This window comes from Kogia breviceps, chromosome 10 (assembly GCF_026419965.1).
Source record: "Kogia breviceps isolate mKogBre1 chromosome 10, mKogBre1 haplotype 1, whole genome shotgun sequence".
In the NCBI taxonomy this organism is placed as follows: Eukaryota; Metazoa; Chordata; class Mammalia; order Artiodactyla; family Physeteridae; genus Kogia; species Kogia breviceps.
Genome location: NC_081319.1, coordinates 79,039,804 through 79,052,150, shown reverse-complemented (window position 1 = coordinate 79,052,150; position 12,347 = coordinate 79,039,804). Strand labels below are relative to the sequence as shown.

The 12,347-nt window shown below is 40.4% G+C and overlaps 1 protein-coding gene across 2 annotated transcripts in view; it reads left to right on the top strand.

Moving 5' to 3' along the window:
• The window catches only part of RCAN2 (regulator of calcineurin 2), a 264,615-nt gene that overhangs the window by 29,811 nt on the left and 222,457 nt on the right, over positions 1–12,347 (top strand). For both annotated transcript variants that reach the window (XM_067006337.1, XM_059076576.2), the window contains exon 2: positions 10,125–10,351. In XM_067006337.1, coding sequence (XP_066862438.1) covers positions 10,127–10,351 — 225 coding nt within the window. In that variant the 5' untranslated portion in view covers positions 10,125–10,126. The remainder of the gene's footprint in view (positions 1–10,124; positions 10,352–12,347) is intronic.

The following is a 12,347-nucleotide window of genomic DNA, read 5'->3' as shown; positions in this document are numbered from 1 at the left end:
ACAGGAAGACCGTCATCTTCCTGTGGGTGTCCAGGTTTGCTGGGTGGAAGAACTCTTCTTATTGAACGTACTAGATCTTAGGGAGTTATGGAAGACTTTTAATGTGGAAGTAACCTGAACATTTAGCTGTATTTGAGAAAAAAAGTCGAATAGGCTACGCTGGGTACTGAGATAGGGATATTTCTCTTTCTCTTCCTAGTTCCTTTATATTTGCATTAAAAAGACCTTACTAGAGAATGGACTTGAGGATATGGGGAGGGGGAAGGGTAAGCTGAGACAAAGTGAGAGAGTGGCATGGACATATATACACTACCAAACGTAAAATAGCTAGCTAGTGGGAAGCAGCCGCATAGCACAGGGAGATCAGCTTGGTGGTTTGTGACCACCTAGAGGGGTGGGATAGGGAGGGTGGGAGAGAGGGAGACGCAAGAGGGAAGAGATATGGGAACATACGTATATGTATAACTAATTCACTTTGTTATAAAGCAGAAACTAACACACCATTGTAAAGCAATTATACTCCAATAAAGATGTTAAAAAAAAGCAAAAAAAAAAAGACCTTACAGTCGAGCTGATCATTATCTGCTAATCTTATTAGAGAGAGTGTCACCAGCCTTCTTGGCCTCCTAATGAGTTCTGAGCAGCCCTCCGCAACCCACCTGTCCTCTGGCAGCTTTCCAGTCTGGCTTTCCTTTCTTAATAGAATATCTGAATAACCCAGACCTTTCTTGGTTGGATTTCCCTCAAAGGTTCAGCCTCCCTTACTCTCTGTCCCTTCGCCCCAGCCCCCTAAGTCCCCTCTGACAGCAGAAGGGGAAAGATGACATCTTACTCTGGCTACCATAGCAACCCTCACCTGCCTTGCTGCTCCCTTTAGAAGTGTCATCCTCCGGTGAAGTTATTTTGTATATATTTACTTGGCTTCTCTGGAGATGTGGGGCTTTCTTTTAAGCTTCTGCTTACAGCCATGAGAGGGTGGACTTCTGCCTACTTCCTGGGCTCGGAAATACCCCTTCCACAGTGGTGCAGGCATCAGTCCTGAAACAGAATTGCTCATTCCCCTTTCTGTCTTTTTGTTCCTCAGAAAAAGAAAAAGGCAGTCAGAAACGGTGAATCTGTGACATTATACATTCTTAGATTGAGTTCCACTGAAATTAACCTATCACATTTCTAGACTGCCACCCAGTTATGAAGACCGTGCTTGATTTCTTCACTTGGTCCCAGAGAGCCTCTGTCCATCCCTCTTCATTCTGTGACCCAGGGGCTGTTGACCCATATATCCCACATCCCAGCTGCCTTGCCCTCTGGTTCCCAGTTGGGTTTGGCCAATGCAAGGTGCCAGCAGATCAGAGAAAGAGAGCAAGGTGGGGATATTAACTCCCCTGGCACCCTCTCTGTGGTGGCACTGAGGATGGGCTGTATCCCTCCACCTGAGTGGGGGCCTTTTCCACTCAGCCCTCTGTGTTCCGGTTCTGGAAACCTCTCCCCTCTTCTCAACTCTTCTGGTCTAGGGATGGTGCTAGCCCAGGCTTTTGCATTGTCTTTCGTGGTTTCCCTAGAGCCTGCCCACACCTTTGTCAACAGTTGCATTATTTAACTCTTTTCAAATTCTCCAACTTGAGCATGCCATCTGTTTACTGCTGGGACCTCGACTAATACAATGACTGAAGCTCTTCTCTTTTGGGTGAGGGTTCCAATAGTTCTTGTTTTGTTTTGTTGAATAAAGCTCTGGTTTATTGTAGGTTATTCTTTGTAGAAATAGATTTTCCGATCTTTAAGAACAACCTTCTCACCTTCATACCCTTCATCAAAGGTGATGTTTCCTCTCTCTGACTTTCTGCCCTTGCAGGAAGCCTGTTTGGAACCCATTTTCTGGATGTTGTCAGTTAGGGCTGTGGAAATGGACTACAAAGACCCTTAACTACCTGTCCCGTCTGACCCTGCGTAGGCGTGAGGGTCTTCCTTCCCTTTTTATTTTGTCGGTTGGAAGAATATACAGGATTTGCAAATCTTCCAGGGAGACCATGGGCATTAAAACCCTACAGGTGTAAAGATGTTATGATGGGTGAGATTATAGTCCTGGATTCTGCTGTAGAATCCAGTACAAAAGGAGATAGTGGCAACAGCTTGCTTTTTTTTTTTTTTTTTTTTTTTTTAACTTCATAAAAATGTATAAGAAGCTGCTTCCTTGGGGAATTGAATTAATTGAATTATTGTTCTGTGGGAGCTTCCAGTGGAACAGTGGTCCCAGAAGGTGTCCTGAAGGGAGCTATGAGCGAGGAGTGTGGATAATTTCTTTTGAAAAACCACAGGTTGAACACTGCATCCTCTTGGTTCTTTCAAGGCTGATCCCAAATGGTATCAAGAATAGCAGGAGGTTCACACAGCTCGGCGGGTGTGAAAATTCTGTGGCTGCATTAAATAGGCTCCATTATATTTCAAAAAGAGCTCTAATGGGTTTCTCTGGAGCACAGCCTAAGAATATCATGTCTCTCCTTTGTATCCCAGGATGGCTGGGATAGTTTGATGTTGCTAATATTACACTTCAGTCTCCCTATAAGTTGGACAAAATGAGGAAAAGGCCTGGCTTATCCTGAAGAGGGTCTAGCTAGGCGACAAAAGGACCTCATCCATAAGGCCAGACCAAAACTGGAAGCTGATATGATTTAATTGTAAAATGATTATCATTATTCACATAAATTTTTTCCTAATCAGCTTATTTTGTCCCGGGTATCATTGAAGAATCATTTAATTTTAGAGCTAAAGGGGTTTTAAACACTGTAAAACGTATAAGTTGAGGTTTCTATTCTTAAAAAAAAATTGCATTGGATTTATTTACCCTTATATTCAATTTAAAAATAGCTATAGGCATTTCTTTCTACTACTTATTAATGCAACATTGCATTCTTAGTTTTGATCATTAATATTCAAGTTGACATGGTCACCTTTAACCTCTTCCAAACTAACACATCTCCCCTAATTCATTTACTTGTTTTTCAATGAAAACTGAATTTAAAGTCAGAAGGAATTATTCCTTAATCACTTCCATTTGTCCTATTTCCTTATTTATCCTCCTCAGCTGGCTGTAACATGGAATCAAGGCACACTTTTTCCTATTTGTTGCCCTTGTTGCAAAAAGTTTTACATTCTTGTTCTTAATTTAAAAAGCAGATGAGTCGAATCTTTAATATTCTTTTGTCTAAGGAAAAATAAACTCAAACTTAAGTTGCTTTCGGAATATGTCCTACTCAGTTTTCTTCCTTTGTAGATCATTATTTCCTATGTTTAAAAATTCTTGGGGCTTCCCTGGTGGCGCAGTGGTTGGGAGTCCGCCTGCCGATGCAGGGGATGCGGGTTCGTGCCCCGGTCCGGGAGGGTCCCACATGCCGCGGAGCGGCTGGGCCCGTGAGCCATGGCCGCTGAGCCTGCGCGTCCGGAGCCTGTGCTCCGCAACGGGAGAGGCCACAGCAGTGAGAGGCCCGCGTACCACAAAAATAAAAAAAAAAAAAAAAAAAAAAAAAAAAAATTCTTGCTTTCTAGTTTGAATAACCTGGAAGACCAAAAATATCGGCAGGTTTGTTATGAGCATCAGATAAAAGTTTCAACCCTGGAGAAAGCTTTTGTTGAAGGTTATATATAAGTTCCCCTTTCCTGAGCATCTTTAAGCCCAGAGATAAACAGATGTCTCTTTTCTCGTGTATTTTCTTCCAGTCATGGAAAGATAAAAATATCAAGGTGAGAAGGGACCTTAAAAATAAATGTCAGCCAGCCATCTCCCTGGTCCTTGGATTCCCTAGGTGACATCCCACAAGATCGATTATCACCTGCTCTGTGGAGCTTATTCATTGGCTGTCACTGGGACAAGTTGCTCACTTAGACACGAGGCAAGACATTTCTGTTTTAACCCGAATTGTTAAAAGATCCCTGGCTCCTTTTATTAAACTGAATTCTTTCTCCGTGGTTGACTTCTGCTTTCTTAGTGCCACACGCGACAAATATTTCCTCTTTCAGAGTTTGAAGGTAACTGTGATTTCACTCAAGAATTCTTGCCTATGCTTCCCTATTGCTATGTCTACGCATGCTCCTGTTTCTTAGATGACATGACTTTTTTTTTTTTTTTTTTTTTTTTTTTTTGCGGTATGCGGGCCTCTCACTGTTGTGGCCTCTCCCGTTGCGGAGCACAGGCTCCGGACGCACAGGCTCAGCGGCCATGGCTCACGGGCTTAGTTGCTCCGCGGCATGTGGGATCTTCCCGGACCAGGGCACGAACCCGTGTCTCCTGCATCGGCAGGCGGATTCTCAACCACTGCGCCACCAGGGAAGCCCGATGACATGACTTTTGACCCCTCAATAAGACGGGATAGTTTCCTTAGCAAAAAATTCCAGTTTTTCTGTCCTAGGTGGTTCTCAGAATCAGCCGTGTTAGTTTCTGCATGTTCAGGGGACTCAAGATTATCATCACACCACTCCTTCCAAGGTGCCATTTGCCTTTTTCATAGATCACACATCACACTATTAATGGGGTGATTTTACTTGACAGTGAAGCTAGTATGAACATCTCCATGGATACTTACAATTTTATTTTTCCTGCCATGGCCCTCTGCTGCTCTCACACGCTTATTTGTGATTTCCCTCTCCTTCTATATCTAGTTTAAGATTGTCTAGATCAGAACTCCCATGGGCAAAATGCATGGCTCCCCATTCTCATGAGCTACACCCCATTCCTAGAAAGGTCATATTTTTTAGGATTCTGCAATTCAGAAATCTAAACATCATGCATATTGTTAACACTGTGACTATAATGGTATCCGACAGAATCCGATGTCTCTTTGAGTTCCCTTTCCCTGGATTTGTACCATATCAAAAAAAAATGTTTGTTAGGAGTGAAAAGTGGGAGTTTTGGAAAGATTAATTCCTTGTGTAGAAACCCAGTAACGTCTAGATCATCTAATTATATCGAGGGGGAGAGAATATATTCACTTACGCCGCAAATATTTATTCAGTTGCTACTTCTTTGATGCTGATCAGGCATCTTTAAGTGTCAAGTGGCTAGTTTTCGTGGTAGGAACCATACTGTCTTCATCTTCGGTCTTTTAATGTTTATTTAATAAGTTCTGTCGGGTTTTCGGAGGATCTTGGATGAAATCATTTTCACATTATAGCAAAGTAATGACACAGTTGAGAAGCTTCCTCTCTCCAGGCTTCCTCTTCCATTAAAAGGAGTCCAATTCAATCATTTATATTTTCATTGCCACCTACTTTGTTATATTTAAATAAACAGTTATTTTTGCTCTTGGTGGTCTTGGGGGAGGGGCAATTTTTTTTTTTTTTTTTTTTAATGACTCTCTTTTGCCTTATAAATAACTTTCCTTTCTATTGGCTCTCCTGCCAGACCCATACCAAATATTCAGGGGCAGCCCTACTTGTGTCTCATTTTAGTGACATGGGCTTACATCATGGACATTCACTGAAGTCTGAAACTTGTTTACAGCCTTATTAGTGGTAGATGGCAACCACCCCTGTAGTGCCAGGTTCCTCTGATCTTGACCAGCCTGTGCATAGTAATAAGTGGCTTTAATTCACGTATTATTTTGGAGCCGTCAAAAGACATTCACTTGCTTCCTCTTGCTTGATATTTGCAGTAGACAAGGCCACAGTATTTCTCCATTTTGCTAACATGGAAACCACAGCCTAGAAAACATGCAACTTACAGAAGGACCAGAACCCAAGTAGGCCCCTGGGACTCTTTACAATATTTCATATAGATGTCTCTTCTCTGCATCCCAAGAAATTTTGAGGTTCTCTCAGGGGAGACTATATTTTAAAAGTGGATGGTGGTTTTTCTTTTCCAGATGAATGTAACGATGGAAATATAAACCTTCTAAATGTCAAACAACAGAAGAATAGTTAAATAAATTATGACAGATCTATACACTGGGATTCTATGTGGCTATTAAAATTAATGTTTCAAAGAATATGTAATGATACAGGGAACTGCTTTTGGCTGTATCACTGTGGGATACTAAACAGCAAGCTCCCAATTTTGTTTCAGAATTATGCATGAAAATAAAAATGCTGGAACTAAATATACCAAAATATTAACGGAGTTTTCTGGATAGCAGGATTATGGTTTTCTTTTCTTTTTTTATACCTTTCTGATTTTTCCAGTTTTTTCTTCAGTGAACTCATATAATCAAAAAAACATACATGTTACCTTAGTTATACTCCACAAATTTTAAATTTTAGCTAAAGGAATCCTTTGAGTGGTTCTTGTTATCTTTCATTTTTAAAATTACATCTGAAATGAGTGGGTTAATTTTTATTATTAGTGTATACATTTGAAATAAATAACATTTTTAGAGTATATATTTTAAGTCGATCATTGTAACTCACTTGCTGGGCTGTTTTTTCCTGACAGTGACCCCTTTTTACATAATTCACTAACTCAGTCAAATATTTTGAGGGCTTTCTAGATGTACCAGGCTGAAGATACCTTGGACGAAGGCAGGTCAGTCTCTGCTCTCAAGAAATACCATTCTGGTTGGAGATACAGTAGTTGCAGCGTAGAATGAACTGTGCGAGGGCTAGGCTGGTACTCAGGGACTGCAAGGAAAGGATGCTAAATTCATGGGTCCTGGGGGAGGTCAGGGAACCCTCCTGGCAGAGTTGCCTTTTGAGCTGAAAGCAGCTGTTCTCTTTTGGATGATCAACCTCAGATTTAGAAATAATGACAACATAAGTAAATCTTCTTAAGCTATGTAGGTAGTTGTTGCTGGAATTCTTTTAATCTTCAGCATTTCCCTTTCTCTCTGTTTATTTGGGTTTACTGAAGGTTAGTGGTTATACCAAAGCATAATAGTCTTGTTCTGAGATGATCCTAATGATGTGCTTTTATAGTGTTTCCGAGTATATATCCTTTTCCGAGTGATTAACACTGATTTTGATCACTTTTTTTTCATCCCTATTTCATTCCTCTGCCTCTTCCTACTTAGCTGAGGGAGGCAGATAGGGTTTTTTGTTTCTGTCTTACAAACATAAACGGAGTCATAGAATGATCAATAGATTTCTCCAAATCATGAGGTGAGTCAGCAGTGGAACTGGGACGAGAAACCAGGGTTTCTTTGTTCAATGCTCTGACTTCTAAAGTATTTCTCCATGTAAGTAGAATAAGTTGTTTGCCAAAAATGCATTCACCTTTGAAATCTTTACTGAAAGTAATGAGCTTAAAATAAAGTCTTACAAGGTAATCGTATTGTTACAGCTTAGAACAGAAGTTAAGGCTATTTGGGTAGATTAAAATGAGTCCTGAGTGAGGCTTAATATTTGGTCTATTTAATTAATTTGTTCAGCAACGGATTTTAATTCTCTTTGAAAAAAAGAATAATTGAAACAGTCTCAGACCCGTTTAAGAACATTATGGGATCCATTCTGATTAATTTAAAAAATGTTGGGCTTCCCTGGTGGCGCAGTGGTTGAGAGTCCGCCTGCCGATGCGGGGGACGCGGGTTCGTGCCCCGGTCCGGGAAGATCCCACATGCCGCGGAGCGGCTGGGCCCGTGAGCCATGGCCGCTGAGCCTGCGCGTCCGGAGCCTGTGCTCCGCAATGGGAGAGGCCACAGCAGTGAGAGGCCCGTGTACCAAAAAAAAAAAAAAAAAAAAAAAAGTTAACTAAGAAGGACAGGATTAAATCAAAATTGACAATATCTATATTTCATGATACTGGATGATTGTAACTTTGTTATCAAAAGGTTTTCCTATAATCCATTGATGAAAATACACTGGACCCTTGAACAACATGGGTTTGAACTGTGCAGGTCCACTTATACACAGAATTTTTTCACTGAGTACGTTCTATAGGATCTGAGGTTCGTTGAATCCACAGATGTGGAACCCTATATAAGGAGGGCCGATTCTAAAGTTATACTTGAATTTTCAACTGTGTGGTCTCTTGGTGCCCCTGACCCCCACGTTGTTCAAGGGTCACCTGTAAAAGTGTCTTAATGTTCTTAGTAATTATTTTTACTATTAAAATAATTAGTATTCTAATAATAATGTGATAGTCATTATGCATATTATGCTAAAATATCTGAAGCAACAGTGTAAATGAATATGAAGGGAAATAAATACTTTTAAGTATTTCATTGAAGTTTTTTCTTCTAATTAAAAATATTCATAGGGAATTCCTCCAGTGGTTAGGACTCTGCACTTCCACTGCCAAGGGCCTGGGTTCAGTCCCTGGTCAGGAAACTAAGATCTCACAAGCTGTGCAGTGTGGCCAAAAAATAATAATAAAAAAATTTTAAAGAATAAAAATGTTCATGTATTTTGAATTCATTATGGAAAAAAATAAAGCTTAAACCATGTACCATATTTTTATTTAAAATACGTATTTTATTGATTTAAATACAGAAAATGTTGCATTAATTGGGGTTTTGAGAACTTTAGAATACAGGAATGGTTCTATTATATTTTATATAGAATGACATTTTTATTTTCCACAATTGTAGTGATCTAACTTTTGAGTTATTATTTCAGATTCTTTAATTTTTGGCTCCTGTTCCCAACCAGACCTAAGATTTTATATGTAATGCATCATTTCTATTGCCATCAAATACTGTTTATCAGGATGCCATTTAGGCTTTGTTTCTAGGAAAAATGAAAAAACAACCTCATCACAATACTGCATTCAGAGTTCAAGAGACATATAAGTAGAAACCCATACTTGTGTGGGGATCTAGAATTTATGTCTTACCTAAACTTGATGAGGGCAGAGTGACACTTTGTGGTACCGCCTCTCTGTCTTCTACCCCGAGGTTCTGCATTGCTGGGATTGGGGGAAACAGAGGACGATCCAGCAGCCACATGGTAATTGCCAGGCAGTCTTATCTGGGTACCCGTGGGCAAGTTGTTTCACCTTCTGGGACTTCAATCACTGATCTTTGAACAGAATAGTATGATAGACATGAAAATAGATACAAAGGGAAAATATAGACATTGACTGTTGTTGAAGTATGCAGGAAAGCTGATGAAATCTATTGAATTATGCACCAGTATCAACAATTGGAAAACGTCTCCAACTGGCTGCAGTTGGGTAGAATTTTGAATGTAAGGGGTCATGAAATAATAGAATCACAGAACACAGGTAGATGAGATTAATACCGGAAAGCTTCACATTGAGGACTTTGAGGGTGGGGAAACTGTATACCATGGATCAGCCAAGATAGTACTGACTTTTTAAGATCCAGAGTTCACAAATTAGAGTAACTAACCCAGGCAGAAGAGGGTGTGTGTGTGTCTGTGTGTGTGTCTGTGTGTCTGTGTGTCCTCGTTTGGATAGATGATTAACGATTAGAGTTACCCTAATCAGGATTCAGGTGGTAATGAAATAGGTTGTACTTCCTTAAATATAGACTTGCAGTAATTTTGATCTGCTTCATTTCCGTGGTATAGGAGAGCAGACTTTCATGCCAAACTCCCTGAGTTTGAATCCTAGTCCTGCCATTTTGTCACGGACCCTGTCAAAGTTACTCAATTGCTTTGTTCCTTAGTTTTTCCCCTCCATAAAATGGGGATAATATTGGTACCAACCACATAGATGGAGATTTGATAGGTCAGTTAAGGCACACAAATCATTTAGAATCATTCCTGGAACTCAAGAAGTGAAAAGCATTAGCAGTAATGGTCGTGGTATTATATAATTCATCATGTAACTTATCAAAGCACTTTCCTATGTGCATTTTTGCCTGAATCCATTCGATTCTCTTAAGGAAACAAGGCTCAGAGAACTTTTGTAACCAAAGTTCCCAGTCTAGTAAACACTGAACAGCTAGGCTGGAGCCCCTGGCCTCCAACTTCAGTCCTGCTCAAGTGGGTTTTTTTTTTTTTTTTTTGCCCATAGCTGGGACTGGATTCTTGCCCAGAAGCAGAGCTGTGTGGGAAGTTGTAACTCAGAGATCAAGGGGAAAATGTGAACTTGCTGGGTCTTCCCCCTTCTAACAGCCCCTGCTTCTCTTCCTAATCACACTCCCCTCTCTGCCCCAGACACTCCAGAACTGCGACCTTCAAACCAAGCTTTAAGGAATCGAATCCTACTCTAACACATGCATCCGTCTCTGTATCCTCAGGAATGAGGGGAGACTCTTATTTCATTGGGATGAGGAGCCTGGGGCAGCAGGGGCACATCCCGGAAGATGGAGGACTCCTCCTGCTCTGCTGCATAGACAGAGACTGGGCTGTGACTCAGTGTTTCACGGAGGAGGCCTTTCAAGCAATCACAGACTTCACGGACCTCCCGAACTCACTGTTTGCATGCAACGTCCACCAGTCGGTGTTTGAAGGGGATGAGAGCAAGGTAAGAAGCCTTTCTGCTCCCGAAACAGGGGGAGATGTGGCATTATCCCCCCGATATTTCCATTGCTTCTTTGTGGTTAATGTTTGGAAGTTTTTGAGAATGTTTACTTGGCACTCTTCTTGGCGTGCATAGCAAGAGCAGAAAAGCCATTATCGGTTGACAGTGGAGGTACACACAACAAGGTTGTGTGGGAGACTGTGTTGAATCAGATCTCGATGTCTGTCGCTCAGAGGTCTGTCTAACAATGGTGTTGGGAATAGTGATTGCAGGGGATACCCCTTGGGCTAGGAAGCAGATGTTGTTAAAAAAAAAAGTTTTATTTTCCCCTATTCTGCCCAAAACTTAATTTGCCTTTCCCTACCCAGCACAAGCTCTCTTTTCCCCTTACTCTTCCTGCAGTTTGATGACCGTTCTAACAATAGTTTCTTAAACTGGGCCCCAAGTCCTGCAGCACTTATTAGAAAGGTAATTTGGTTGGCCATATGAGACCTGCTTTGCCCAAGTGGGTAGAATTGTTTTGGGTGTGTTGTACGAATTTGCGTGAAAATGCTTAACTCCTTGATTTAAAATAACTAGGGAATGAGGTTGTCTATGTACAAGCATTTTCCAGAATATGAAGCTTCCATTTTAAGAGTCAGCTTGATTTAGTGGAAGCATTCTTGGCCATCAGAGTAAATATTCCTTTTTGGAGGTCTTTCGAAAGTTTACTTCGGATTTCTCTGACCTTTTAACAGCAGAGTCTAAATGGATCAAACCTTCCCTTGTGGATGTGGATTTCTAATTGTAAAATCCATTACTAGGCTACGTTGTAAAACATGGCCAACATATTTTTTGGGAAAGAGCCTTTTTTTTTCTACATTAAAGTATGGCTCTGTGTGAGATTAAGAGTAGGATTTATGATAGCTGTTTCACAAACTTGGACTGTTTTTGCCAACTGCTGAAGTCCAAACTCTGTTGCCTGAACACAAGCACTGGAAGTCTTTGTTCTGAATTTTATTGGTTTTGTAAGCAATCTTGATAGCCCAGAGGATTAGGAATTATTTCAAGCCATATAAAGGTAGTTTTATAATAATATTATTTTGGAGTTGAACAGTTGAAATGATGGGCTAAAAATAACTTTAAGTCCAAGGAATTATATGTTTAGAACCTCCAGAGCTATCATCAGCAGACTATTTGAAGTAAGAAAATGACACATAGCCTTTTTGAAAGAAACTGGGAATTTTGCTCTTGGATTATAACCAGGTTATAACACAGATTATAATTTATTCAGAGCAAGTCATTTCCCCTGAAATCTACATGATGTTAACTATGAAACAAAGTTTCGTGTTTTCTTGTCCTCTCATCTATTTAAATATCAACAATTAGAAGTATTTTCCTTAGAGTTTTTTTTTACTTTAACATCTTTAGTGGAGTATAATTGTTTTACAATCGTGTGTTAGTTTCTGCTTTATAACAAAGTGAATCAGCTATACATACCCATATATCCCCATATCTCCTCCCTCTTGAATCTCCCTCCCACCCCTCTAGGTGGTCAAAGAGCACCAAGCTGATCTCCCTGTGCTATGTGGCGGCTTCCCACTAGCTATCTATTTTACATTTGGTAGTGTATAAAAGTCCATGCCACTCTCTCACTTTGTCCCAGCTTACCCTTGTCCCCGCCATGTCCTCATGTGCATTCTCTACATCTGTGTCTTTATTCCTGTCCTCCTAGGTTCTTCAGTCCAATTTTTTTTTTTTTTTTAGATTCTATATCTATGTGTTAGCATACAGTATTTGTTTTCCTCTTTCTGACTTACTTCACTCTGTATGACAGGCTCTAGGTCCATCCACCTCACTACAAATAACTCAATTTCATTTCTTTTTATGGCTGCGTAATATTCCATTGTATACATGTGCTACATCTTCTTTATCCATTCATCTGTTGATGGACACTTAGGTTGCTTCCATGTCCTGGCTATTGTAAATAGAGCTTCAGTGAACATTGTGGTACATGACT